The sequence below is a fragment of the Ahaetulla prasina genome, chromosome 7, assembly GCF_028640845.1.
Source record: "Ahaetulla prasina isolate Xishuangbanna chromosome 7, ASM2864084v1, whole genome shotgun sequence".
Classification (NCBI taxonomy): Eukaryota; Metazoa; Chordata; class Lepidosauria; order Squamata; family Colubridae; genus Ahaetulla; species Ahaetulla prasina.
This window is the reverse complement of record NC_080545.1, coordinates 83038004-83065309: the sequence shown is the minus strand read 5'-3', so window position 1 is coordinate 83065309 and position 27306 is coordinate 83038004. Positions and strand designations below refer to the sequence as shown.

Sequence of the window (27306 nt, the reverse complement as noted above, 5' to 3'; positions counted from 1 at the left end):
AGAAATTTCCCGACAGTTAGAACAATTAATCAATAGAACAACTTGCCTCCAGAAGTTGTGGGTGCTCCAACACTGGAAGTTTTTAAGAAGATGTTGGATAACCATTTGTCTGAAATGGTGTAGGGTTTCCTGCCTAAGCAGGGGGTTGGACTAAAAGACCTCCAAGGTCCCTTTCAACTCTGTTATTCTATTCTATTCTATTCTATTCTATTCTATTCTATTCTATTCTATCCTATCCTATCCTATCCTATCCTATCCTATCCTATCCTATCCTATCCCCACATGGATACCCTTCCTAGCAGGATATGCCAGGGAGGGACTGGGCCATGAAATCTTGCTTCATATTCTTTCCTTACTTGTATGGAGAAACTTGTTCAACTGGCCTCTCACTTTTCTGGGGGCCTCCTTTTCTTCCTGGGAAAGTCAGCATCCTAAAGAAAAGCAACACTTCCTTGCACCTCCCAGAATTATCTGTTTTTTCCTTTTTCTCCCAATGTGAGTAGAGAGTCATAAAATAGGGAATAATAGAGCAGCAACAATAGCAATAGCACTTACATAATATAGTGGTTTTACAGCCCTCTCTAAGTGGTTTACAAAGTCAGCATATTGTCCCCATCAATTTGGGTCCTTATTTTACCCACCTCGGAAGGATGGAAAGCTGAGTCAACTTTGACCCAGTGAGATATGAACTGCCAAACTGCAGCTTGCAGTCAGTTGAAGTAGCCTGCTTCTCTGACCACTGCACTACCTCAGCTCGGAAGTTATCAATTACTTAATGTTCCATAGTATCTTAGAATTTACTAACACAATGCACACATGTAAGCATGTGTACACACACGCACGTACAGAGCACTTTGAACCTTTTTGATACCACATCTATTGAGAAAAAGCATAATTATGCAATGAAAACCATTCTTTTCATCCTGCTTGCTTTTTAAAGCCACCTCCACACCACCCAAAATTAGATATTTTAAAAAGTGAAATACAGTTTTGGCTTAATTTAGGTCAGACTAGAATGCATTCTCCTGTTAAGACTCTGCATGAAAAAGAAAGGTGGAAGCAGGAGAATGATTATTGATTATTATAAAAACTAAGGTGGATAAAGGTTTCTTTCACTATCAGTGATTTAAAAGTTTTTTTTTAAAAAAGTATGAGGATTCAGATAAATATAATGTATGGAACCAAGCTCCAGATAATTCATATTTCTCTTTAATACTTTTCAGCGAAAATGCCTTCTATGTAGCTTTGGCAGAAAATTCAAATCCATAAAAGTATCACGACGGCATTACAGAAAAGGACAAAGGAGTAAGCCTTGAGGCTTCCTTATGTGGCTTTCCAGATCATTCATCACTTGGTAGATTATCACTCCCTTTTTCTTACCTGTTCATCATAAGATGCTTTGTATGTCTCCAACCGTTTGACCAGCCCTTCATGCTCTTCATCGAATTCTGCAACCTTCTTTCGATAGTACTCCAGCAGCTCCCGAGAGGGACGAAGGTAGGCCAGACGCTCATTGATTGAAGGAAGAGGGGTAGAATCATTTTGCTGAGGTGAAGGAAGCAGAGCCCCCTTGGAAGCAGCACATGGAGTGCTTGATCTGGAAAACATTATTAAATGCCAAAAGAAGAGTTAACATTACTAAAAGCCTTTTAGCCCTATACTTGCATGTGATCTTAGACCCATGTGGGACACTGAGTGGAAAGGTATTATAAAACTGGGAGTGGTCCCTGAAACAGGATTCCTGCCTACAATCCAGATTAGGATTGTTCTGTTCAATAAGGACTTTTGAGAGCATTTATTTTCATTTAATTTTGAAAAGGGTAGAAATTAGGTAAACTATGCACCTTAATGAAAGAATGCAATCTGTTTACTCTTGTGAGTCCATTGCTGGTTGCTACCAGGCACAGCTGACATTTATATACAGAGTACAAACCTCTGTATTCAAAACATTTCTCTGGGTGGTAGTTGTAGGTTTTACTTACACTGATCCAGGGGTGAAATGCTCTCGGTTTGGACCGGATTGCCCGATCCGGTAGCAATAGCAGTGGATGGTTCGGAGAACTGGTAGCAAAAATCCCTGCCCCCTCCCATGCCCAGCTGAGCCACGCAATCATCAGAGGGTTTTGTTTTTTTAACTTTTAAAAGCATTATTTCTTCGGCCAGAAAAAATGCTTTTAAAAGTAAAAAAAAAAAAAAAAGCCTCTAATGATCGCGTGGCTCAGCTGGGATCGTCAGAGGCTTTTAAAACCTCTTCAACCGGAAGAGGTTGTAGAAAAAATTCTTTTAAAAGGCTCCTCGGACGATCCCAGCTGAGTTCCCTGATCGTCAGAGGCTTTTGTTTTCTTTTAAAGGCAAAAAAAAAAAAAAAAAAGCCTTTAAAAGAAAAGAAAAGCCTCTGATGATCAGGCAACTCAGCTGAGATCGTCCGAGGAGCCTTTTAAAAACATTTTTTCTACAAGCTCTTCAGTCGAAGAGGTTGCCAAAAAAAAAAAAAAAAGATTTTCAAAGTAAAAAAAAAAAATTGGCCACGCCCACCCAGTCACATCCCCCTCCCCACCAAGCCACGCCCACAGTAACAAATTTTACATTTCACCCCTGCACTGATCCAAAAGCTATATTGGGGCAAGAATGTTTCTGGCCTTGGTCTATAGGGACAACAAATACATCATGACATCTCTTCAATGGGCCATGATTAAACTCTACTGTAATTTGTTTTAATTAATTATTAATTAATTATTTTGTTAATTATATTATATGCAGTTTTAAGCACCCAAAGAGAAACAATGGTCTGACATTGAAAAGGGTATCACGTCTAAAACAACAAATTCATAAACTCCCAACAAAGGCCCAAATTTTCAGTTTTGCCTATTCCCGAGTATGTTGCTTTGAAAACTAAAAATGGGATGCTGGGAGGTCTATGAATCATGCTTTGCAAGGTTCTTACTCTTGAGATAAATGAAAAGGAAAACAACAAAAAACATTTGAAATCAGCATCTAATTCTTTGACTTACTTTTTGCAAGGTGTTCTTGGAGAAGTAGCCATGGCGCGTCTTCTCACCATCTGCAATGCATTTAATATATTGAATTACTGAGCCATAAAACATCTCTCACCATTTGGCCTTTATCCAAAAAGATCAGAAAACGAAAACATTTCTTAGACCTTTTTTCACAATCTGTCCCTTTATGCCACAATAAAGAACTTAAGCAGATGATTTATACCAATGGCAGGTGTAATCCACCTCAATAAAAATGGGATAGCTCACGGAATACTGTAGATTCAAAATAAATTAGTCCAATTCAGCTCTGATCTGTAACAGCTCTAAAAGCTGGTCATTTAAGTTATCTTAGGTTTATTTGTAACACCTGCTGTAGAATTATGGCTTGGTTCATATAATGCAGCTATGTGGTTTCTTTGGTTTGTCTTAGCATGCTCTATGAAGTATTGTGGTTTGAAAGGCATGGTTTATGGATGAAAGTCTTTTGTGGACAGAATCAAATGCGGCTTACTTGTAGTTAAGCAACAATGATTGAAACAATATGGATATGACAATAATGTTTGTATTATTGCAGCTCTTCCATTAACATTTAACTTTATTAAAATGTTCCAATCTATTAAAACAAACAATCCACTGAAATCTTTAATTTAAGAACTTCACTCACGCAAGCAAAGTTCAATTCATATTTACTGTTCAAATTGTATGGAAAAAAATTGTTTGTATTCCAATTAAATTTAGTTCCTCTTTTCAGCTTCATTAATTCTCCAGTGAACCTCAATTATTCAACATACATTTCCACCACCTTCCCATAATCCACTTAATGGTTTCTGGCAGATTTATTTAGCCCACTTTTAAATGCAAAATTTCAGGTCTGGAATATATTCAATAAGAATACCTTGGTACATAAAGCCAATTCCTCATCAATACAGCTTTTCAATGAACACAATATATTCCAAAGCTATACTCACAAGAAACTTCATATATTGTAACATATGGTTTCACATCAATCACATGTGCACATCAATCACCGTAAAATTAAACAAACTATACACAAATTTAATTTTTACTCAAATTAAACAACCAGAATCTCTCACCAGTCCATGTTAATAACCATATGCATCTATTGTTCTATCTCTGGACCTCCAAGACAGCATTTACAAGTTAGCGTGTTCCCAGCATATTTGTTGGTGCTTACTGCATCCAGTTGTCTTATTCTAGAATTACAATTTGCATTCCCTTCAGGTTCCTTTTTTAAGTGTGAGAAACTAATATGCTGCAAACCCTAACCCGTTCAACAATGCGCTTGAAACCCAGAGATATCTTGGAGACATTCTTAGAAAATAAAATGGAGGATAATTGCAGCAGTGCTTTATATGTTGGTATATCAATCTTTGTAGGAAGCAATCCCTACTTTCTAGTATAAGCAGAGGGTAATGTAGTTTGTTTCTGCATAAAGGGCACACACATTCTTTGCAAAGTTTAGCCCCACCTCTTGTGCTTTTGAAAATTAAGGACGATATTGAACTGGATGGGTCAGAAGACCCAAAGCAAGTTATTCCCTACAGTCCTGTAGAGTTTGCCGTTTCACAAAGATAAAGAGTGTCCATTTCATATTTAAATCCTATCAAATACGCAGTTTCCTAACCCTTAAGAACTCACATACACCTGTAGTCTGCCTAAATAGAGGGCCCATAACTATAACCTCCCTAATCATCTTCTATAATCTATTCCATTCAAACTAGCAAGGTATTAGTAACAGTACTGGAGAACAGACAGCCCACAATGTTAAAGGGTTTACTTTTAGGGAAAAACCCCCTGACAATGGCTATGCTTAGGCAACACTGTAACCTGAATTGAACCATGGTTTCTCAACCTAATTTTTTGGGCTCTTACCACGTACTAGAATAATTATTACAGCTAATAGTGTGGAAGAGGCTTGTGTCACATGCCAAAAGTATGGCTATCCAATGCATAGTATAAACAAAGTTAAGGGGGGCAGTTATATTCAAGATAAGCTAGAGTGAGGTAGGGGGCTGAAAGGATGTGTAAGTCCAACAAGTAATGGAAGATTCATTGCTAGTAAATTGCTTCTGAAAAGTGATAAAATGTGCAGTTTCACCCAATACTTTTGTGAGTTTGGCTATTGAGGGAAGGTTACTGAAGGTTACTTACTGAAAAGGAATCTGACCCCTAGCTCAAACCCAACATCAAAACCGTCATTTTTAATAAGAACTGGAAATAAAAAACGAAGCACGCATATAGCCTGGAGGTCTACTTGGTGGAGAGAGTGTCTGGGTCTTCCAACCCCTTGAACGGGATACTTCTGGTTTAACGTCAAAAAAAGAAAAGGACGAAAGCAACCAGAAGCTACGCTGTTTTCTCCCTTATCCTACCAGAACGCCGTGCAAACCCGTAACACACACCCTTCTCGATCCCATTCGGAACCAGAAGTTTGTACGCCTCTTCTACGCGCCGCTAACTCTGCCGTTCAAGCTGCCGCCGCTGCTCCTGCTGCTCTCAACGGAAAGCCCAAAATCAAACAACAGGCTCTGAAAGTTCTCCAATCAGGAGGAAAGAAATAAACGAGGCCCGATATTTTGGCCAATCACAACTCTCTACTCATCGTGGCTTTTCTACTACACCTCTGCTGGTACAATAATGAAAGCTAAAGAGTAATTAGAGTCGATACACATGTGAAGAATTTCCTTGGATCATTTTGGCAACGGGATGAAAGACCTAAACCGGTTGGATGAACGGAAAGCACGGGTGGTTTTAGTGCAGTCACATAGTCGAAAACACGAGGTCTCCTTAAGGCTGCCTACCATTCCTCTGTACCAACTAGTACATATTTGGTGTATTACTTATTTCCTGAAAAAGACCCTTATTCGCTTTGTTGCACTAACAAAAAGCTCGTGGCACAATATTATCTAAAGATAAGCAACAGTGGACTACCCACCAATTGCTTTTTATCCTGTGATTTAGGAGTAGTAAATAGAATTTAATTTTGTGTTTCCATGCAGAAGTTAAATTCTTCCTGGTGCAGGGATCAGATTAAAACCTTTTAAAAATACTAAATTATGAGATGTATTGTGCTATTTTAATATTACTAGTTATCACAGTTTATTTTCATGTGGGAATCCCTTGAAGATCAGATTTGACGTATTTATATAATAATGGTAACACAGTTGGAAGGGACCCTGGAGGTCTAGTCCAACCCCCTGCTCATGCAGGGGACCTATACTAGGGTTTCGAACTGCTGAACTGACCTTCCTAATCAACAAGCTCAGCGTCTTAGCCACTGAGCCATCTAGATAGGCTCAATTATAATATAATTTACATGTATTTCCAGGACTCCACCAAAATATGAGAAGTAATATGTACCAGTTCATGAGTTTGACAAATTTTTGTTTGTCAACTATATAGTTTAACCCTTTTGATTAAAAATAGATATTAAGAACCACTGGGCAGGCATGTGCTTAATATGAAATCTTATAGGTTGTGTAACTATCTTTGAACACATTAACCAATTAGTGTCCTAAACAGGTTTGTCAAATTGGCAACAGGTTAAGTAGTCAAGGTTACTTGTAACTAAAGATTTTTAGCAATTATGTTAGTAGTATTACTTCTCCTATAAAGCAGAGAAATTCTGTATAAGTAAACACAGATTTTATTATTCCATATTTATTACCTGCATTTTAGATTTTGTAATTGACATTACTTCTACTTTGTAATATTGTAATATACAGTATTATACTGTAATACTATTTTTCTGCTAATTGTTCTATAAGCAATGTTGGCAGTTTATAAATCCTTAAATAAATTTTTAATAATCATGTAGAAAATATTTTTATTTCATTGCCCAAAGCCAAATTGTAGTACTATGGAATGGACCCTTCCTGGAAGTGATACCAGCTTCCAGAAGAAAGGGCTTGATTTCTGAAAATTTGGTTTTAACTTAGCCCGATCTTCTTAGTAGAAAAAAGCATAACAATAAATAGAGCAATCAGTTGCTTGAAAATTTCCTTTATTGTTGTTTAAGAAATGAAAGTCATTGCAATGTCTCCATCTGTCTGAAGCTGATATGAAATGGCAGGAAATTTAGGCTTTGTTTCACGGATTTAGAGATTACTTCAAGAAAGCACCTCAAAAGTGTTTTACATTATTTGAAACAATAGTACCCCTTCTAGATTTGAAGGCACTCAACATAAGAAAGAATTTGGCATTTCTCCCTCAAAGAATCCTTTTCAGGATAGAAATGAAATCTCCTTTGAATGAAGCTCAACTCCTTCATGGACACATCTATACAGATTTTGGGCCAAAGATACTGTTGGAAGAAATGTCCATCTGGGTTCAGTTCCAAGTGGGGAAAAAGACACTGGAAACATGGAGACTGCTTGGAAAGATTGTTTAATGGTGGACAGGATCACATGGTTTGAGTTCCTGAATAGAAAAGGGTGAGATGCTGAACATGCCTTGGTTTTATGGATTTGAACTTCCTGGGCACAGGAAGAGTATCCTGACTGGTCTTCAGACTCCCAGGGGGTGGGCGTCTTAGCTAGCCTTGCTGGCTGATGTAATCTTCCCAGGTGCCATATGGTGAGTTTCTATTGCTAGATGGGTCCTATTGTGTTGCAGATGATGGTCCATTGACAAAGGTGGGGGGGGGAATTGGGTTTCTGCCTCTGGCCTTTTGACAAAGGTAGTGGGGGAGGCAGGAAGGTGGGAGCTGCTGTCTTTAAAACATGTTTCTTCATTTCTCATCCAGGGAAATATATTCTGCCTTTTTAATATTTCTGAAAATATTTAATTCTTCTAGGAGAGGGGTGGATGCTCACTTCCTACAATACAAAAGGGTTTGCTGTTGCTTCTGTTGTTTTCCTTTCCTGGTGTAGCCTGCAGTCCTGTTGTTCTTCCAACTAAGTAGTGACCAAAATCTTTTCCTCACTTGCAAGTCAAGGGCATGTTTTTTTTCCTTGTGTCTGCACAATGTTTTCTTACCACGAGTAATATAGAGAAAAGTAATCCTCAGTTGTCTTAAAGTTACAAGCAACTTTTCCCCCTTATTCCAATACATTTGAGGATGTCCCAAGAGGTATATCCATGACCTTAAAAGAGCTGGCAGGTGACTGGCAGTGACTTGGAATCGAGGCAGGATAGAGATCAGTTAACAGGGGCACCAATTTCACATTAATGTAGTTTTCTACTATTTAAGATGCAGGTAAATAGTATTGTGGCTACAAGTAACCATATTTTATTGGGAAAAAACCCCCAAAGCACAAATCTGAAGGGTTCATAAAAATAAATATATTATAAAAAATAAAGGGCAAATGTGAAAGGGGTTCATAAGGCTAATTTTTTTCCCCACAAAGGAAAAACCAAGACAATTATATTGAACCAAACTGCACTTTATTGTGAAATAAAGGACCATCATTTATAATGAATGTCGTTTATAACGTCATTTTATAATATAATGTAACTACAACAGAACAGCAGCTAGAAGGTCCAGGTCTGGCCCTACTTTTTGAGCCACCAAAAGAAAACAGGTGAGCCACAGACACCCCATTTTTTCAGCAGCAGAGAGGAAAACAAAGGTAACCATCCCAGGATACAATTAACCAATTATCTTGCACGAATATTCTCTTCAGCTGTACAAGTTGTTTTATGGCATGAAGTTCCAAGATGCTGAGGGAATGCTAATTACAGTTTTGCAAAAGAAAAAAAAAACAGCCCCCTCTTCTCTCGGGGACCCGACAACAGCAGATCTCCCGAGGAAGTACGTTGAGGGACTGTGAGGGGGGCCAGGCCTCTACGGTGGCCGTGTTTTTTTTAATGGGGGTGGGGGGGGAAAGGAGGGGCGGACGGTTACTGTGGAGACAGGATGGGCGGGGCCTATGGGGGACTTCGGTACTGTACTTTGGCGAGGCTGGTGGGACTTGTTAAGTGGGCGGAGTCCGGATTTTCTCTTTGTCGGCCGGATGGGAGCGGAATGCGAGGCTTAACTGAAGGGATAGTCTTGTGAGAGAGGAGCGCGCGACGGTCAGCTCGCGGCCTGCAAAGATTGCACGGAAAGGGGCGGGGCACAATCTATTCACACAGAGCCCGAAAGGCGGGGTGAGGGGGAAAACGAGCTTTCGGCACCGGAAGTTCTTGTGGTAGAACGACTCCTCCGAAAGAAAGACCTGCGCGCACGCATACATACTTTCCTCCCCCATCCCTCCCCACCTCACTACTTACTCCCACACCCACCCTCGCTCGGCGACTAAGTCCCTCAGCGCCCTCGGTTATCTTCGTAGCGTTTTGCCGGGGCTCCCCCTCAGCTTGGTCGGATGAGGCGCTAAAGCGGATAACGCCGAGCGAGAGAAAGAAAGGAGCGCTTCAAGACCGAGAGCGGTTAAAAACAACAACAGAGCCGGGACTATATCTACCTCTCTCTGTCTGTGTTTATATTTTAAAACAAGATCAGCGGAAGGATATGATTTAGTCGCTTCCGCGAGAAAGGAGGGGGGGGATTTAATTGAGACGCGTCACTTCCGCTGAGCCTCAAGAAGGGGAGGAAAAGGAAAAGGAGAAAAAAAAAACATACACACACGCAAAGCAGCACAAATCCTTGCGGGGGGGCGGCGAACAAAAACAAACGGGAGAGAGAGAAAGGCCTGGACCGGCCTTGAGGGAGCTGCGGCCTCGCCTTCGAAGGATTCGGTTGCCCGTCGGTCGGGATCGCCTTTGCTCCTCGCTGGGTACCGGGATGTCCCTCCGCCCCCTGGTCCATCTTTGAGCGGTTTCGCCTTCTCCTTCCCCTCTCTCTCCACTCCCCTCCCCGCCAGCCGAGCTCCTTTCTCGTCCGGGTCCTGAGGCAGCGGCGGCAGGGACGACGGCGCCGACGCCATGTCGGGGGACGACGACGGCCTCGATGGGCCGCACTACGTGGCGGAATTCGTGCCTCCGCCCGAGTGCCCCGTCTTCGAGCCCAGCTGGGAGGAGTTCAGCAACCCCCTCGGCTTCATCGGCCGCATCCGACCCTTGGCTGAGAAAACGGGCATCTGCAAGATCAGGCCGCCCAAGGTACCGCCGGGCCTGCGGGGGAGGGATGGAGAAGGTCTCGGGGTATCCTCGGGCTTCGCTCTTTGAAGAAGTTGCTTCCCCTTCTTCCCTCCCTGCTCCCCCCCTCCCCAAATGGCCGCTCTCCTCTTTAATTCGGATGGGGCTGAGCGAAAGGAGATCGGGGCCTTTTTCTCTAAGGTTTTTTTTTTCCCCCCCGGACTTTTTCCGAAGGTCTTTGATCTTTTGCAGCAATGGCGTCTCTGTCACGATGGGCCGACGCTGAAAGAGGGGAGGGGGAAAAAAAACAACCACCACCCTTCTGTTGATTTCAGGGTTAACTTCGCTTACAAGCCCCGCTAATAATAAGCCTCCTTTGAAACGGTTTTTTCGGAGAAGCGAGAACGAAGTGAGAACGGAGGAACAATGTAAGGCAGGCGAAGGAGGCAGAGAAGGGGAAGGAGAGAGAGAGAGAGAGAGAGAGAGACTTAATGGGTGATGTTTAAAATACCGTCTCTTGTGATCAAGTCTAACCAGATGGCTTAAATTTATCGGGAGGGCAGGGATTTTGAGTTGCAGTCGGTGTTGGTCTTATGAAGTGGTGTGGGAGAGCTAAAATTCTGTCAATCCAGGGTAGAAAGCTCTGGCTTTTAAACTGTATCCTGGCCTCCATGAAAAAAACAACAACACCGCATTTGTCTCTTGTATCGCCCTGGGTTCTCCATGGAAATAATTTTGCTTTGTATCTCTTTGTCTAGAACTACATAGTCCCTATTGTACTGTGTTCGTGTACAGCCCCAGTAGCTTTCTCTCTCTCTCTCTCTGTGTGTGTCTCTCTCTCTCTCTGTACTGGTTTTCTTGGTTGTAAATATTTAAAAATACTCCTGATTCTTTTTCTGGTGTATGTTTAAAGGGCTCTTGTAGGTTAAACTGTTAATTTGAAGAAAATCTCCTTAAAAGAGATTAGAATGCATAGTCCTGAATAACTCTTTTCTAGTACCTAATACACTCCCCTTCATCACCCAAGGTCAGTCTAGATCAAGGCTTCCATCTTTGCTTCCTTTTCTGTGCAGTAGCAGTTTTATTCACCTGGCTCTTTTTAACTCCAAAGCGATGTGATCAGCTCCTTTCCCCCTCTTTTCTGTCTTCTACTCCAAGAATCCAAAGGATAATGGGAAAAACAATTATAAGTCATCGCACTTGCCAGCTTTTTTCTTTGTCACTTAGTTATTAAGAGTTGTCATAACCAGGAATTTAATTGATGTTGATAGAAGAGTTTTAGGCTTCAGTTTGCAAAGCAGATTGCTTTTAAGGTATAAAAAGATATTTAACATAGATCAGCTACAATAACAAGTGAAAAAATCTTTGGAATGAGGTCTAAGCCATGCAGGAAAAAACAGCCATTACATCTGTATCTCTGGTGGGTTTTTTTCATTAGCTTTGTGTTCAAAGCTATGGAAGTCATGTATTTGGCCTTGTGACATATTACTTGAAGGAATGCTTATTTTTGGATCATGTCAAGTACATCAGATTAAAGTATCTGTTGGAATGAAACATTATCATTCCCAGTCTTATTCAGTTTAAATGTCTCATTTTAACTTATTTAACACCTGCATAATGAATAGATTACATTGTCAAATAACAGCTTAAAAAGTAGTAACTAGTGATGAATAACAGATGTTCTGATTCATATTAAACGTTTAACATAAACTGTCATTCTATATTCAGTATAGCTGGCTGCATTCTAACTCATTGCATAATTACAAATACATTTAGTTGGAGAGAAATACAATGCTTTTTTAAAAACAGTAATGAAAAGTAGCAATCGCTTCTTTAGTTGTATGAGAGAAAGTGGGTTTACAAAGAAGTGAGCAGCTGCTGAGTGATGTGCCATTTTTAGAATATTTATAGATTTGTAATTTGGGTCAACATTTGTAACACTTTTTTGATTAGGGACATGCAAACAATTCAGTGCACTGATCTATGTATAGAATGGGCAAATTTGCAAAGTTCAGGTATGGAGAGAGGTACATTATTCTGTCTAGACATGGACCTGAAAAACATTTTCTGGGGGATAGGTGTTCCAGGATGGGAAACAGGAAGTCAAATATTTTTGATCAAACAAGGCAGCAGCAAAGGAAGGGCCTGGGGAAGTGGTGAGGGGACAGATGAACCAGTGGAGTGTGCCGTGTTTGAAGTGTGGTGTATTGGTGCGCTGGTCATGTGGAAGAGGAGTTGGAGAGGGTAAAATACACTACCCTTGTTCTACTTATCATGAAAAATTCCTCTGAAAATTCTCTCCATCAAAATCCAGAACAATACAAATACTTTATTTTTGGCCAAACTGTATCATGCCCAAAACAATCAAGTTAAAGTTCAAGAAAGTCAGATTCTAAATTGCAACATAGTGAATCCTAGCTTTGTTCTAATAATTTTGTATTCTTTTCTGTGTTGTATTAATCTACTGTCTATGAGTTCTGGAGTTGCTAGGATTAAGGCATATATAATAAATTGTATGAAAACTTACTCATTTTGTAATACTCTTTCTACCTGAAATATTTTCAGTTTTTCATGGAATGCTTGTAAATTATTCAAAAGTAAAAAGTAAAAAAAAAGAATACATGAGTTGTGTTTGTTGTTTTATTGAAGGCTTATATTTCAAATGTGGCTTTCCTTTACCCGCTTAGGATTGGCAGCCTCCTTTTGCATGTGATGTGCAAAACTTTCGTTTTACTCCACGGGTGCAGCGCTTGAATGAACTGGAGGTAAGTGTCTAGTCATCAGTATTAGAATTTTTTGGTTAGATGGTTCGATGAATGACCTGAAAAGCCCACACAGTTTCTTATATTGTATTGATATAATTACATAAAATAACTCTCCCAATATTTATTTGGTAGAAATTTTGTTTTATAAGTACACAAATTCAATAACTTTCTGATGCTCTAGTAAAAATAACAGTTTACTAGAACTAATTTCTATCCGGGTTCTTTTGTCAGTGCCAGTGGCTCTCTTGGAAACTCCTTATTATGACAGGAGGAAAGCATAAAAGTATTCATTATTTAACCATTGCATTCTTGATAGTTTTGCTTTGCAGCCCTTCATGGTTTAGAATATAACACAAGGGCCTGGTTATGATTTTTTATACTGCAGGGGGAATCTACAGGAATATATTAACCTAAAGCAGTTGAGGTAGTGTAGCTAATTAGTGTATCTTATCTCTTCTGCATTATGCAGTAGAGATCACAGGAGGGAAGAGCTGATCAGCACTCATGTTTCATGGATTTTGGTAGAACTTAATATTGGTAATGACTAATTCCATACTAATGAGTATCTATGGAAGATGAAGCTGGTTCAGACTTAATATTAAAATATAGTTTAAGATTGAGAGGTTATAATGTATTATTTTGCTCTTCTTCCAGTCTTGCCAGTATTTGCTTTTATTTTTATTTTGTCTTATTTGGGATCAATAAACATGGATTTATTACAACTATGACTTGTTTTAAACAAGCGTCCTTTAAAGTAGATTTCCAGCTAATCATTATTAGGATTAATCACAGCTTTGATTTAAGATAATTTGAATAATTGCCCTTAATCATCCCCCTCCCCCAGGCAAAAGGAAGCAACATCAAGAGGAACTTGAAGTATGAGAATGTTATACAATTTTTGGTATACCTGGATATACCTGTCTGTTTCTATAATTCTTTAATGATTTCCCCTGCTGTTTTCAGCCTTCATTAAAGTATGGAATGTATTCATTTATTATATTTTAAGACACCCCCCTTGCAGAATTCATAGCAACTCCATAAGTATGATATTCAAAAGTTTGCCTGAAACAGCTGAAATGGGCTCTGTTCTGTTGTTTCCATTTGTTTTTGTGGACAGAGAACTTTTGCAAATTTATATGATACCTTTTGCTGGTTTGATTAATAGGCAATGACTAGAGTGAAGCTGGATTTCTTAGATCACCTAGCAAAATTCTGGGAACTTCAAGGGTCTGCACTGAAAATTCCAGTAGTAGAAAGAAAAATATTAGATCTTTATTCACTGAGCAAGGTAAGTGGGGAATCTGTAGCGGTTTGGTAGCCAAATGATAGATATTTGAACTAGCTTTTCCACTGTAAAGGGTGCATAACTCTTTTGTAAAAAAAGTATTCATGTTAGGCCAAGATATAGTCTGAAACATACACCAGAGCATTCTTGTAATAAGAACTACATTATTTTTATCTAAAGCAGCAAAGATTTTTTGTGCATGTAATATTCTGTATCATCAAGCTATAAAACATTGTTTTAATCTTTAAATCATTATATAATAATATTTCAAGCAGTCTTCAAATAAGTGATACACCATTGTAATTCATTTGAGAAATTAAGGAATGACTGGATGGGAAGAGTAAGAGATATGTTGAGATTTTTGAGAAGTCATTTTTGTTAGTTTACTGTGAAATTAATATATCGAAAACTTTCCAAAATAATTAACTTCTTTAGGATTCCTTTTAAAAGTGTTAAATCTTCATTATAGTGCAATAGTCTGCCTAAGTTAATTAGTACTGTTTATTATTGATCAAATCTTTGTCCAAGATTCTCCTAAAGCAGTGCTTCTCAAATAGTGGGGTGGGCCCCCCAGGGGGGGCGCGAGGCTCCGTAAAGGGGGGCGCATTTGACCTCGGCAAACACTGTCATAACAAGCTAATGATACTATTTACAGTTGTGCGGGGGGGGGGCGCGAAAAATGTTTTCTTCTTCCTAGGGGGGCATGACAGAAAATAATTGAGAAGCACTGTCCTAAAGCAACATTTCACCTTCCTGCTCCTATAAAGGTCTTCTATTCCCTGCCTAGTACATGATACATTGTTACTGTTGCACCTTCTACTTGTTTAAAAAAGTTTTAAATAAGTCCTCTATTTTAAAATTAGTTTCTTTGTAATTAGCTATGTTTTCACTTTTTTCAAGGTCTGCCTTCACAATCTTTTGGTTGTTTAAACCAGAAAGAGTGAGTGGAAGGGAACAAAAAACCCCAACTCATTATTTTTACCAAATAATGATGACAAACTTCATCTTGAAAGATCTATATATGTGCTCTACTTTGCTGCTTTAAGGCTCTTGACATAAACTTTCGTACGAATTCCAGATTTTCTGAATTAGATAATTGCGAGTCAAATTAATGTGTTTCAGAACATGACTAATCAAACTGAAGTTTCAGGTTCTTGTGTGGCTAAATGGCAGATGTGCAAACTGCTTAGCTAGTTATTTACATATGCATATAAGAAACATTTTGGAGGAAGAAAATGTCTAGATTGCTTAAATAATGTTTGTTGTTTTATATCACAGATGCTTTCTTTGTATCCAATCTTGATCTGTAGAAATCTGCAGCCACATTGTGTTTAACCTTTGTTTTAGATTGTTGCCAGCAAAGGAGGATTTGAAATTGTCACTAAAGAGAAGAAATGGTCTAAAGTGGCAAGCCGATTGGGTTATTTACCAGGAAAAGCAACAGGTTCACTGTTGAAGGCACACTATGAACGGATCTTATATCCTTATGAACTTTTCCAGTCTGGTATCAGCCTTATGGTGAGAGTTATACACTTTTTTAAGTATCCTTGTCTTACAACAGTTCATTTAGGGACCGTTCAAAGTTAAAGTGGCACTGAAAAGTGACACAACCGTTTTTCACACGATCACTGTAGCATCCCTATGTCCATGTGATCCAAATCCCAGGTGCTTGACAACTGACTCATATTTATGACGGTCACATTCACATGATCACTTTTCGCAACCTTCCGACAAGCAAATTCAATGGGGAAGCCAGATTCAATTAACAGCCGTATTACTAACTTAACAACTGTAGCGAGTCACTTAAAGTGGCAAGAAAGGTTGGAAAATGAGGCAAAACTCACTTAACAAATGACTCATTAGCAACAGAAATTTTGGGCTCAATTGTGGTCATAGGTCATGGACTACCTGTACTAGGTTGAAATGTCTAATGTGCATTTACCTTACTTAAAATGTCTTGTTAATGAGAACCATATTATCTGGGTTTTTTGGTCTCTGTTTGTATCTCTTTAGCTAGATAAGATGAAAACACTGTTGAAAGAAAGTCAAACTTGAAGGTGTTCTCTTTTTTTGGCTAAATAAAAGCATTTGGAAAATCTGCTTATTTTATGGGTGAATCTGTCCAAACGACATATGTAATGTGTCACTATTGGCAGGCCTTTTTCTCCCAGTAGCTATGTACAGTTTGAAACCAGGGTGACATCCCAGATCCAATCAATTTGTTGTCCTTTTGTGTTGTGGTTCTGTAGGGCATCCAAAAGCCAAACTTGGATCTTAAAGAAAAAGTGGAAGTTGAGGAAGTTGCTGTTGATGCTCAGTCTCCTCCAAAACAGGGTGCAAGAATGAATGTTGTGCTGAAAAGAACCAGACGTGTGAAGTCCCAGGTACTCAGGCTATTGGCCACCGTAGATAGACTGCCTTTAAGTTTAGTGTAGTACAGAAGCATTAAAAATGCTGTGGCTTTTATCTGGTCGTAAGATTTGTGCAAGGAGACCACAGTGAGACTTTTCAAAGTGAGAGTATGTTAGATAAAAATGCAGTATAATCTAATTAATAGTTCTTCAGTTGATAAACCTATTAAAAAAAAAACCAACAGATTTTATTTGTGATAGCTGTTGAACTTTGCATGAGCATAATCTGGTATAGCATGCGGTTCAAACTATAAGCTGGGAAGTTTGATTTTCTCCTTTAAAATAAACTTAGGGGGCTTAGGCAAGTTAGACATCTCAAACTTAGTCTAAACATACTGTGTTATGAGATATCTACTGGTACCTTATAACAATATGTTTTTTGAATGGCATCAAAACATTTGAATGGCATCAAAACACATACACAACTGTGTTATTTCTAAGTTTGCTCTGTGTGTGTGTGTGTGTGTGTGTATAATCTGTATATACACAAACGTGTATGTGTGTATGCTTATGCAATATCAGCATAAATAAAAGACAAGTTTGGGGTTCTACTCCGACTCTATTCAGACTATTCAAATTTTTAGTTTGAATAGTAGTAGAACATTTTGTCAATTAAAGTAGGAAAATGCTGGCAGCAAGAAGTATTTTCTAGACAGTGTCTGACTCTTCTATATAATTTCCCCAGACTTTAGTAAAATAACTATTTTCTCCCATGTGAGTTAGGAGACTTTTCATCAGAATTATGTGCTACCAATAATTATTTAAATTCCATTCTCTTCCTATTTGACTCAAAGAAGCCCAAGAGAAAAGTTGTGTGTAGCTTTGGCCACAAGGTCCCTTTCCTACAATTCTTAAAACTAAAAACTGATGTGCAGCTGAGTTACTCAAACACAACAGTTGTATGTGTAGGAACAATAGAAGGATCAGACAAAAAGGGAATAAAGTTGGGCAAACCACAAACTATGAACTTAATGCTTTAAGAGTCCTACAATTATTGGCAATATTTCATTCAAATTTCTAAGAAGAACTGATTTTGATGTTTTGTATTTTTCCCTTGTTTACTTCCTTGAGAAGGGCAAAACTCTTTCATTATAGGTCTGTTTGCTTCCTATCCAATTCTCAAGGTTCATCTTGTTTTGCAGCTGTTTTTGGAATTGGATATTTAAATTAGGTAGACAATTCCCCTTGGCATACTTTTGTAGATTAGAGTGGTTTTCCCCAGATTCTGCTTAAGTTTTCCTTTGAGGTTAAGGCTAAAAATATATTTTTAAAAATCTTTTCAATTCTTTAAATCTGAATTTTATAATGTGTTTGTTTTGAGAAATGTCCTTTAAAGCTGTGCGCCCTTTACATTGTGTTGGTTAAGGCTGAAAGAGATCATTTTTGTTCTAGCATTTGAATGGCCATTTTCCCCAAATTGGAAAAGTGTATGAAACATCCAAAATAATTTCAGTTGTATTTATGTAGCTTTAATAGTAAAATGTTGATAGTTTTAAGGGACATCTGCCCTTGTACCTTTACAGACAATTCAAACAAGCAGTCAAAATAAGCATCAGTAACCCCACCCCCTACTGGGAAGAGTATAATTAAAATAACAGGATACTTCCCCAGTAATCTTTGTACCATTTTTTCCATCTCCTCCTTAAAACACAGTTGCTGTCACTAATTAGCTTTAATTGGGATTGTTGTAGAACAGAAGTAGTCAGGTTGTGACCTTGCTATCATCAGTTAACATTGAATTGTGTAGATAGAAAACTTGGAGAGGCAGCCCTAGCCACAACAAAAAATGACCTAGTTACTAGCTCTTTTGTTATATTTCATGTGATTTGAATATTCAGAACAAAATTAAACAAATGTTTTCAGAAATACTTGGCTTGTGGAATGGATAGAATTATAAAATCATTTCAAAATGTTAAGAACCAGGCAAACAATTCTGTCTATGTTTGAGAATTTCTGTTTGTAATATCTGGATGTGAAATTTGTAGTTCCTAATAGAATTCTTTCTTTGGTTTTCATCAAAACAGGCTTTGAATCTTTTTCTTTTAAATAGTTACTAGTTTAAAAAAATCAGAACCTTTCGCCGCGAGCTGAAGACCTATTTGTTCACTCGCGCAGGACTGGCATAGGATTTTAGATTTTTTATGGTTTTTAATTTTTAAATGGTTTTTATGATTTTAAATTTAGTTTAATTTAGGCCAAATTAAATAAGTTTTTTAATTAGTATTTTATATTGTATTTATATTATTGTCTATTTTATCTGGCTGTGAACTGCCCTGAGTCCTTCGGGAGAAGGGCGGTATAAAAATCTAATTAATAAATAAATAAATAATAAATAGATAAGGTAAAAGGAAATCATTTTAATCTGATTTTTCTGAGTCTCAGTTTCTATTGTCTTCCAGTACTCCACATGTTACATGATATTTTCACCACCAAGATTTTCAGCATTTTTTTAAAGAATATGATATGTTAAACATTTATTTAGACAGTCTGTTTAAAATATTTAACTTGTGCAGAAGAGAGCAGTTATTGGAAGTATAAAGCATTGTATGTTAGAATATCTTATCAGTGAGAAGAAGTAGAACAGCTGATTCTTATTATGGGCTGTAGATAATTGTATATTTGCTGATGAGGTACATAATAGAATATAAATACTTTTGGGTCTAAAGCAAATTAGTAGGATACAAATGACAGTAAATGCAATATTAAAAAATGTATTCTTATTTGTTTCAACTTTTTCTTTTAATAAATACCATATCTTTTTTCCTAACTGGTTGGGGAAAGTTCATTTTAAAATGCATAGTAAATGGTCTCTCTATATAGAAGTATGCCATTTAATTATCTAAAGTTTGGATGCCATTCCAAGAAGGGTAATTTGTATCATTAGTCTGAAACATGTTGAAGATAGTGGTAGAAATTAAAATGTTTATCCTTTGAAGGGCCTAGCCTTGTTCTTGAGAAAGATATCTGTGAAAGTTGAATTTGATCCAGCTCATAATTTTTAGTCATCCAGCATAGAAAGTAATTACTTTCAGCCTAAATAGTAATGGTGAATTTATGTAATCTTGTCTTTAGGCAGAGGGAGGAGAGGTGAGTAGAAATACTGAATTGAAGAAGCTTCAGATATTTGGAGCAGGACCAAAGATGATGGGATTGACGTTGGGGACAAAGGAAAAGGAAGGTAAGATTGCAATTCAAATTAACCGTTGACTTTTTATTATTGGTAATGCAGAATTTTACCACCATTCATTTAATTCTTAACAACTGGTGTAATGTTATGAGTGGCTCCTCCCACTTGTGCCGGTAGAGGACGCATGCTGCAGATCCCATCAGCCCAGTCATTCCGACTGGCAGGATCCAGGAGGAGGGCCTTCTCTGCTATTGCTCTTGCCCTCTGGAACAATATGAGGTTAGCCCCAACCCTTCTGTCCTTTTGTAAGTGCTCAAGATGTGGCTTTGGCACTTGGCCTAGGGCTCCAAATGGGGAAACAGCACAGTGGAGGTAGTTGATCGAGTAACAACAGATCCCACCTCTTCCCCACCCTTCTCACAAGTCCTTAGATTTTAATGTTTTATTTTAATTTATTTATGTTTTAATGTAAAGACATACTTTAATTATGTAAGCTGTCCAGAGTTACTCTATGGTAAGATGGGCAGCCAATAAATTTAATAAAGAAACAAGTGAACAAAATGATTGTTATTTTCAGTCTTAATAATGTAAAATGTTTGTCTGCTTAGCTTCATTTAGTGTTGTAAATACTGGATATTACACAGTTGTGTGTATGTAATTAGTTGTCATTTGGAGCAAATGCAAAATGAATTATTGTGAGACTTTTAACCTACCCAAATAGTGTTGTGGCCTCTGATAAATTCCGTATTCTTGGTTTAACAAAATAATGGGGTATCTGTTAAAATAAGCATTTACATATGCATAGAATGGCATTACATAGGCATAAAATTGTGAATCATCATCTCCTTTTAATGACCCCATAGTCCCTTGGTGTGGGCAATTCAGGCATTCAGTCTGGGCAATTGAATGGAGCTGAGTGTTTACTGGCCGGATGTCTTTCCTGTCGCCAGTGCGGAGTTATATTCAGCAGATATATTCTCATCGGAGCCAGAGAGAGAAATATCTGCCTCTACGTAGGATAGAACTCACAGCCTCCTGATTGTGAGGCAAGAGCTCCTCCTCTAAGCCACCACACCACTCTATAGGCATAAAATTGTGAATGAACTAGTAATTTAAGAGTTAATTGGAGTTGGAAAAGATACATTACTGTACATTCAAGTTAAATTTAGTTGGGAAGGATTAGGTAAAAAGTATTCTCCTGATGTAGGGTTGTGGGTGCTTAGGATATTCTACTTGTGAATCTAGCAACTGCTGACCAAAAAGAACTTCTGCAATTGTATATCTGGATTGGCTTTTCTCAATCCATTTTAGAAACACGTTTCTGGGAATAGATTTGTATGCTTTGGTCTGATTTCCAGCTTTGCAATAAAAAATAGGTCTGGTTTGTGCAGTTACCCCCACATTAAATAATACAATGGAAAAAAAACCTAGAGTTCTGTCCTACTCATATTCTTCTGACTTCCATTTTTTAAAAATATATGAATTTTGTAAGATGAAAGACATGAATCTTTGAGAAACTGTTTTAGATTCCCTTGGCAAAATGTTTTGTGAACAGCTGTGCTGTAGCCCTTTCTTGCAGTCATGTGACTAATGTGTCTTATGTCTATTGCTTCATATAGTCAAACAATACATCTAATGTTTTGCTTCTGTTGCCTGCTGTATTCCCGATTTCTGAATTCTTTTGTGGTTTATGATTTATGCATTCTCTTTTTCAGATGATGTTCCTCGGAGACGCAAAGGTACCAGATCTGAAGCTTTTGGTATGCAGATGAGGCAGCGGAAAGGAGCACTATCTGTCAACTTTGTAAGTTTGCTTTACAACATGTCAGATATTGTTGTGGCTCCAGCCCCCACCCCACCCTGGGCCTGGCCCCCTGCCAGAGAGTGACTCAGAGAGTGAGGGGGAAGGGCCGTCAGGGCTCTCCTCCATAGAGCCGGCCTCTCTGGCTCAGTTCCAGGAGCCAGAGGAAGGCCAGGTGGAGGAAGTAACGAGGCCTCTGTCTCCTGTATCTCCCCCCCCCCCCAGGCAATGCTCCCAGACCCAGCTGTGGACAATTAGTCCTGGTTAGATCCCAGGTTTCGTAGACAAGAGAGGCGGGAACAACAGAAGCAGGGGTGGGGCAGGCCTAGAAAGTGCTGAGTCACGGAGCCACACCCCACAGGGTATAAAAGCAGGAGGGGCTGCTATACTACTTCGTGACAAACAAATCAATTGAATGGAGAAAACTTGAGCTAAACTATTGGCTTGGATTGCTGTTTTGTTCCTACTTCCTGGTTTGCTCCAGTAACGAGCTTCTGACACGCCAGCATCCAGAAAGATAAAAGAAAACCTTGGCAGATGCCCGCTGGTTTGCTGCCAGAGCTGATGGCTGCCGTGGACTAAATTGCTGGCTAATTGAGTCATTTCACATGCCTCCCGGATTGACGTGGGGGGACAGAGCAGATATGTTGCTGCTTGTCTAGGCTATGAAGATATAGGTAAAGGAATAAGAAAATAAAATGCCTACATTTTATTATAGTTGTTTGAAAATTAGGGAAGTAATATCCATTGCTGTGTTTGTGAATAGTAGTCCATTATTAAGATTTGTAGCTCAGCCTATAGTTTTTGAAGTCCAATTTTTACTCAGACTAAAACTCTATTGTGTATCTTTCTGTCTCTGATCTCAGTAGCAACTCTCCATTTTCTGCACCTATTTTCTTCTGTTTGCCTAGGAAGTAGATTTGTGATTTATTTAGAATTGGTATGGGAGTTGGTGCAGATGTACAACTCCATCCCTCATTGTCCACTGTAGAGAACCAGATGTTTTCCCCTTTAAGTTTTGGAAACTGTCCTGTGGCATGAAGGATAGAAATATGTTTACGTAACAACTGTCGGATTATATATAAGTGTCATGAGATTACAAGAACTTTACTTTTCTCCAGGTTGATTTATACGTCTGCTTGTTTTGTGGTCGGGGAAACAATGAGGATAAATTGCTGCTGTGTGATGGGTGTGATGACAGCTACCACACTTTTTGCTTAATACCTCCTTTGCCTGATGTTCCCAAAGGTGACTGGAGATGTCCCAAATGTGTTGCTGAGGTACAGTTTTTCTAACATATGCAACATAGCACAATGCATGTACACACATGTACACAAGGAAATCTCTGCTAATTATGGCTATATGTAGCATTTGCTGGATTATTTTTATGTTTTTTTCTATTAGAAGGGGCTTCTGCAAAATAATTTGCAGAATGCAAAATAGTAAGTAATAAGACTTAGAGATCTTGTAGCTGAAAAAAACTTTTGAGCTTAGTTTAGATATAGATTATGCTAAGGAAGCTGCAACTCATGTTGATGAATGACTATGGCAGATCTTTGTGTCTTTTTAAAACTCACAATCCAACTCAGTTTGTTTCTTAATTTTCATATTCTTTCTATAATGCACCACAGTAAATGCAAGCTTCAGATTTTGAAAAACACGCCTATCTCTTAGATATTCTAGTTGGCCCCTCTTCCTTAAATCCCAGTCTAGAACTATTTCATCTGTAGAAAGTAACTGAAAACTTTCTTTTTCTCAAAACTTGGTGAGGAAAAGATTGATTGTCTGCCGTAATTGATTGATTCCATAATAAATGCTACTTTTTTCTTCTAGGAGTGTAGCAAACCACGGGAAGCCTTTGGATTTGAACAAGCTGTTCGAGAGTACAGCCTCCAAAGCTTTGGTGAGATGGCAGACAATTTCAAGTCGGATTATTTCAATATGCCAGTCCATGTAAGTGGGTCATTGTTAATATCTTCATGACAGCAGGTTATATATGTGTGTGTCCTTTTGTACTGAGAGGTATGTTAACATTTGGCATGATGTGGTCCAACTTTCTTGCAAGTGACTCCCTCAAATTCTGCAGATTGTAGAAAGTTTTATGAATAATTTATTTGACAATTGAATGTATTTTTATAACTTAAAATGCTTTTAGTTATCTTTTAGAATTATATTAGTTTTATAGAAATTAGAAAAGGGAAATTGAGTTTTTCAGAGCAGTGTGGATTATATATTGTTAATGGCCAGGAGTATCAGAGCTCATTGGTGTGGTCATGTAAAATAAAATTTGAGGTACTGTAGTTCTCTCCAATTGACATATTTTTATACAGTATGCACAAAACCTTTTTCTTTAAATTCCAATCAGCATTACCGTAGCGTCATCAAACTTTGAATGTGACCACCTTAAGAAAACTTGTCCCAGCCGAGTTCTTCCTAACTCCTACTTATCTATCTTATGAACTTGTTGTTGGTGTTATCACGAGATTCATATCCCACCTTTATTTTGTTCAAGTTGAAACAGCGTATGTAAAACTTCTTTCCCCTTCTTTTTGCCATAGCAACCATAACTTTTTAAGGTCGGTTAACCTGAAAGAGAGTAACTCGCCCAAAGTCAACCAGCCAGCTCTTTTGCCTAAGGAAGTCATAATTTGTAGTCCAGTAACTTAAGCATTGAATCAAACTGTTGCTCCAATTTTAAAGTTAAAATAACAGCATAGAATTCAACTTGTATTTTCAATTGCCCTGTGTGAAAAATAGGCCAAATTACAATAGGACAAATTTCATTAAGATTGCCTAAAGCCCAAAGAAAATATACTGATGCTTTCTTTACATCTCTTTTTATCAGTTATGAATACTATCCCTGCATTAAAATGTAAACAATTTAAATGTGTGCTAAGAAAACTTATACCAGTTAAGTTATACGCACTTGCAGACCTACTATATCTTGCAGACTTCAAAACCTGAGCTCCTGTTGATAGTTTTCTCTTGGGCTTTTTAGATGGTTCCTACAGAATTGGTGGAGAAGGAATTTTGGCGACTTGTGAGCAGCATTGAAGAGGATGTAATTGTGGAATACGGAGCTGATATCTCATCCAAAGATTTTGGAAGTGGCTTTCCTGTAAAGGATGGGAGGCACAAGCTAATGCCAGAAGAGGAGGTGTGGCCAGGATATATAACTTTGATGTAGTTTGCATGCTAGAAGGCACTATTTTAATGCATTTAATTTTTCCCCAAAATTGAGAAGAGATAAGATGTTTAATGTTCTCCCTATTATTCTGTCAGCTGTAATTGCATCTGTCCTTAGCATGCTGGGATCCTATGAGGATTGAATGATGTGCCTGTCCTATATTGCATAGTGCTGAGTGCTGAGCAGAATTTTCAGACCATAGATGTGGGCTTTTAGGGGTACTCACTTATTGGGGATAAATTCAATGTAATTAACATGCAAGGATGTTGGAAGTGGTAATTTTGCTTTGGATTCCATACTGTGGCCAAGTAAGTAGTGTTAGACTGATAGTGCCACTACGTGGTGGAGGATAGAAAGTTCAAACAGGATATACTGTACTTATATGGCTTATTGAATGCCATATTCAATAATATGGAGTTGGGTACTAAACGCAGAAGAGAAAATTTAGAGCAGGGATGTCAAACTGGCAGCCAGATGTGTCACATGCAGGCCAGACCCGCCCCAGCTCCGTGAAGGGAAAAAAACATATGTCACGTGACAGCAATGTGACGCAGCGAGTTTGACACCCGTGATTTGGAGTGAGGCAGTACATTGTGGCATAGCCACAAAGTATAAATGCTAAAAATATTTGTGATTTTGAGCAGCATGCTGATTTCTTCCTGGTCACTTCTTTTATGGATTTTGTTTTGTTGACAGGAATATGCTCTTTCTGGTTGGAATCTTAATAACATGCCAGTCCTGGACCAGTCTGTCCTTGCACACATCAATGCTGACATTTCTGGCATGAAAGTGCCTTGGCTTTATGTGGGAATGTGCTTTTCTTCTTTCTGTTGGCACATTGAAGATCACTGGAGCTATTCCATCAATTACCTGCATTGGTATGGAGTGTGTGATATGCTTCTCATAATAACAGTGATGAGGATTGGCATTGTTTCTTCTTTTTTCCAGCAAAGTGTAAATCAGTTCTTTGCATAGCATTGAAGAATAGGCATTTGCCTCAAGGGTATGAATATAGTGTGGGAGTGGACATGTGTTCTCAAAAAACATATATAGTTATATTTATTTATTTAATCAATTTATTTATGTAATCAAATTTTTATACCGACCTTCTCCCGAAGGACTCAGGGCGGTTTACAGCCAGATAAAAACAGAACAACAAAATAAATACAGAATAAAATAATATTTAAAAAACTTATTCAATTTGGCCCAAATTAAAATATCTTTAAAACAATGAAACCACTAAAATTAAAACCAGATAAAATCTAAAATCCTATGCCAGTCCTGCACGGATGAATAAATATGTCTTCAGCTCACGGCGAAAGGTTCGAAGGTCCAGAAGTTGGCGAAGTCCTGGGGGAAGTTCATTTTTAAGCTAGCGCTTAAAAATGTATGTTGTAGAAAAATCAGTAAGAAAGGAAATTAGATTAGAAATTAAATTTGATCCACAGTTGGGCTCCCATCTTATAACTGATTTGCAAATGTTCATATTCTTAAGTATGATTTGTGAAAATGGCTAGGAATAGTAGATAGGTCTTACATATATTCCTATGTCCCACAGCTTCCTATATGCCAGGAAGGGTGGCCTCTGACCTTCTATTTGTAGTTTAATTATAACCTCCAAGATCTCCACAGTTTGCTCATCACTGGCATTTAGTCCAATCTAACACAAAAGAGGGGATACATCGGATTATGCTTTATATTAAAGCTATTGATGGTCTATAAAAATAAATAATAAAACATGCTGGGAAATATTTCAAATACATTGGAATGATAAAGTTTCTTTTCCACTTTTAGATGTGCAGAGTAAATACTGTAAATTGAATAATTACTTTTTATTGTTTTATGTAATTTGGTTGCTGTGTAGTTGAGTTACGGAAAACTATTGTCCATGCAGGAAGCTAATGAGCAAGTTGTCAACTCTTGGCCTGAAGTATCTTGTTTTTGGCCAGGTTGCAGCACTGCTTTTGAAATATATTTGCTTGCATTTGTTGATTATAATTGGAAGTTTCAATAGAACATATTTTATACCATATGTTTTGTTTTGGATAATGGATCATAGGGGGGAACCAAAGACCTGGTATGGAGTGCCTTCCCATGCAGCAGAACAACTAGAGGAGGTTATGCGAGAACTGGCTCCGGAGCTGTTTGAGACACAGCCTGACCTTTTGCATCAGTTAGTCACTATCATGAACCCCAATATTCTCATGGAACATGGTGTGCCTGTAAGTAAATGCATTGCAGATTCTTTCTCTTTTTGTAAGTTTAACAATTTATACCTTGCAGAATAAGTTAGAAGATAAATTCTTAAAACATTTCAGTTTATTTTCACATTCCGTGTATCAGATAGCGTCTTTGTAGATCCACCCATGGATATTCTTAATTGTTGGTTTTCTGAGCCATTCTGCCTTTCAGTGCTGTTATCTGTAGTGCCCTTAATGGTCAGAATCTAAATACACTTTGTTCATTCCTCTTTGAAAAATAATAGGTCACCTGTCTTTAGAGTGGATGGACCTGGCCATAATACTAAAGTGAACTCTAAATATAGTAGATTTTCCATGCAACAGGCAAAATTGGTTCATACATGCTTCCAATGTGTGCCTAAAATTGCATTTGTCATCCTGCCTAAGTCTAAAATATATTCTAGATTCTACTTTGGCAGTTACCCATTTCCCCAATTAGTATATTGAGGGTTTATT

At 38.2% G+C, this 27306-nt stretch overlaps 2 protein-coding genes across 3 annotated transcripts in view; one reads left to right on the top strand and one right to left on the bottom strand.

Annotated features, from left to right (window-relative positions):
* The window catches only part of CCDC77 (coiled-coil domain containing 77), a 30121-nt gene extending 24609 nt beyond the window's left edge, over positions 1–5512 (bottom strand). The window contains exons 1-3 of the mRNA XM_058191626.1: positions 5420–5512; positions 3012–3061; positions 1381–1597 (exon numbers count right to left, since the gene is read on the bottom strand). Of these exons, the coding sequence (XP_058047609.1) occupies positions 1381–1597; positions 3012–3061; positions 5420–5434 (282 nt within the window). The 5' untranslated portion in view covers positions 5435–5512. The remainder of the gene's footprint in view (positions 1–1380; positions 1598–3011; positions 3062–5419) is intronic.
* A 3072-nt stretch (positions 5513–8584) lies between these two features.
* KDM5A (lysine demethylase 5A) overlaps positions 8585–27306 on the top strand; it is a 50313-nt gene continuing 31591 nt past the window's right edge. The window contains exons 1-12 of one of the 2 annotated variants that reach the window (XM_058190744.1): positions 8585–10058; positions 12722–12799; positions 13965–14087; positions 15432–15602; positions 16334–16468; positions 19568–19673; positions 21338–21426; positions 22545–22703; positions 23257–23376; positions 24422–24580; positions 25307–25488; positions 26670–26832. In XM_058190744.1, coding sequence (XP_058046727.1) covers positions 9882–10058; positions 12722–12799; positions 13965–14087; positions 15432–15602; positions 16334–16468; positions 19568–19673; positions 21338–21426; positions 22545–22703; positions 23257–23376; positions 24422–24580; positions 25307–25488; positions 26670–26832 — 1662 coding nt within the window. In that variant the 5' untranslated portion in view covers positions 8585–9881. The remainder of the gene's footprint in view (positions 10059–12721; positions 12800–13964; positions 14088–15431; positions 15603–16333; positions 16469–19567; positions 19674–21337; positions 21427–22544; positions 22704–23256; positions 23377–24421; positions 24581–25306; positions 25489–26669; positions 26833–27306) is intronic. The other variant, XM_058190745.1, reaches the window with a different exon arrangement.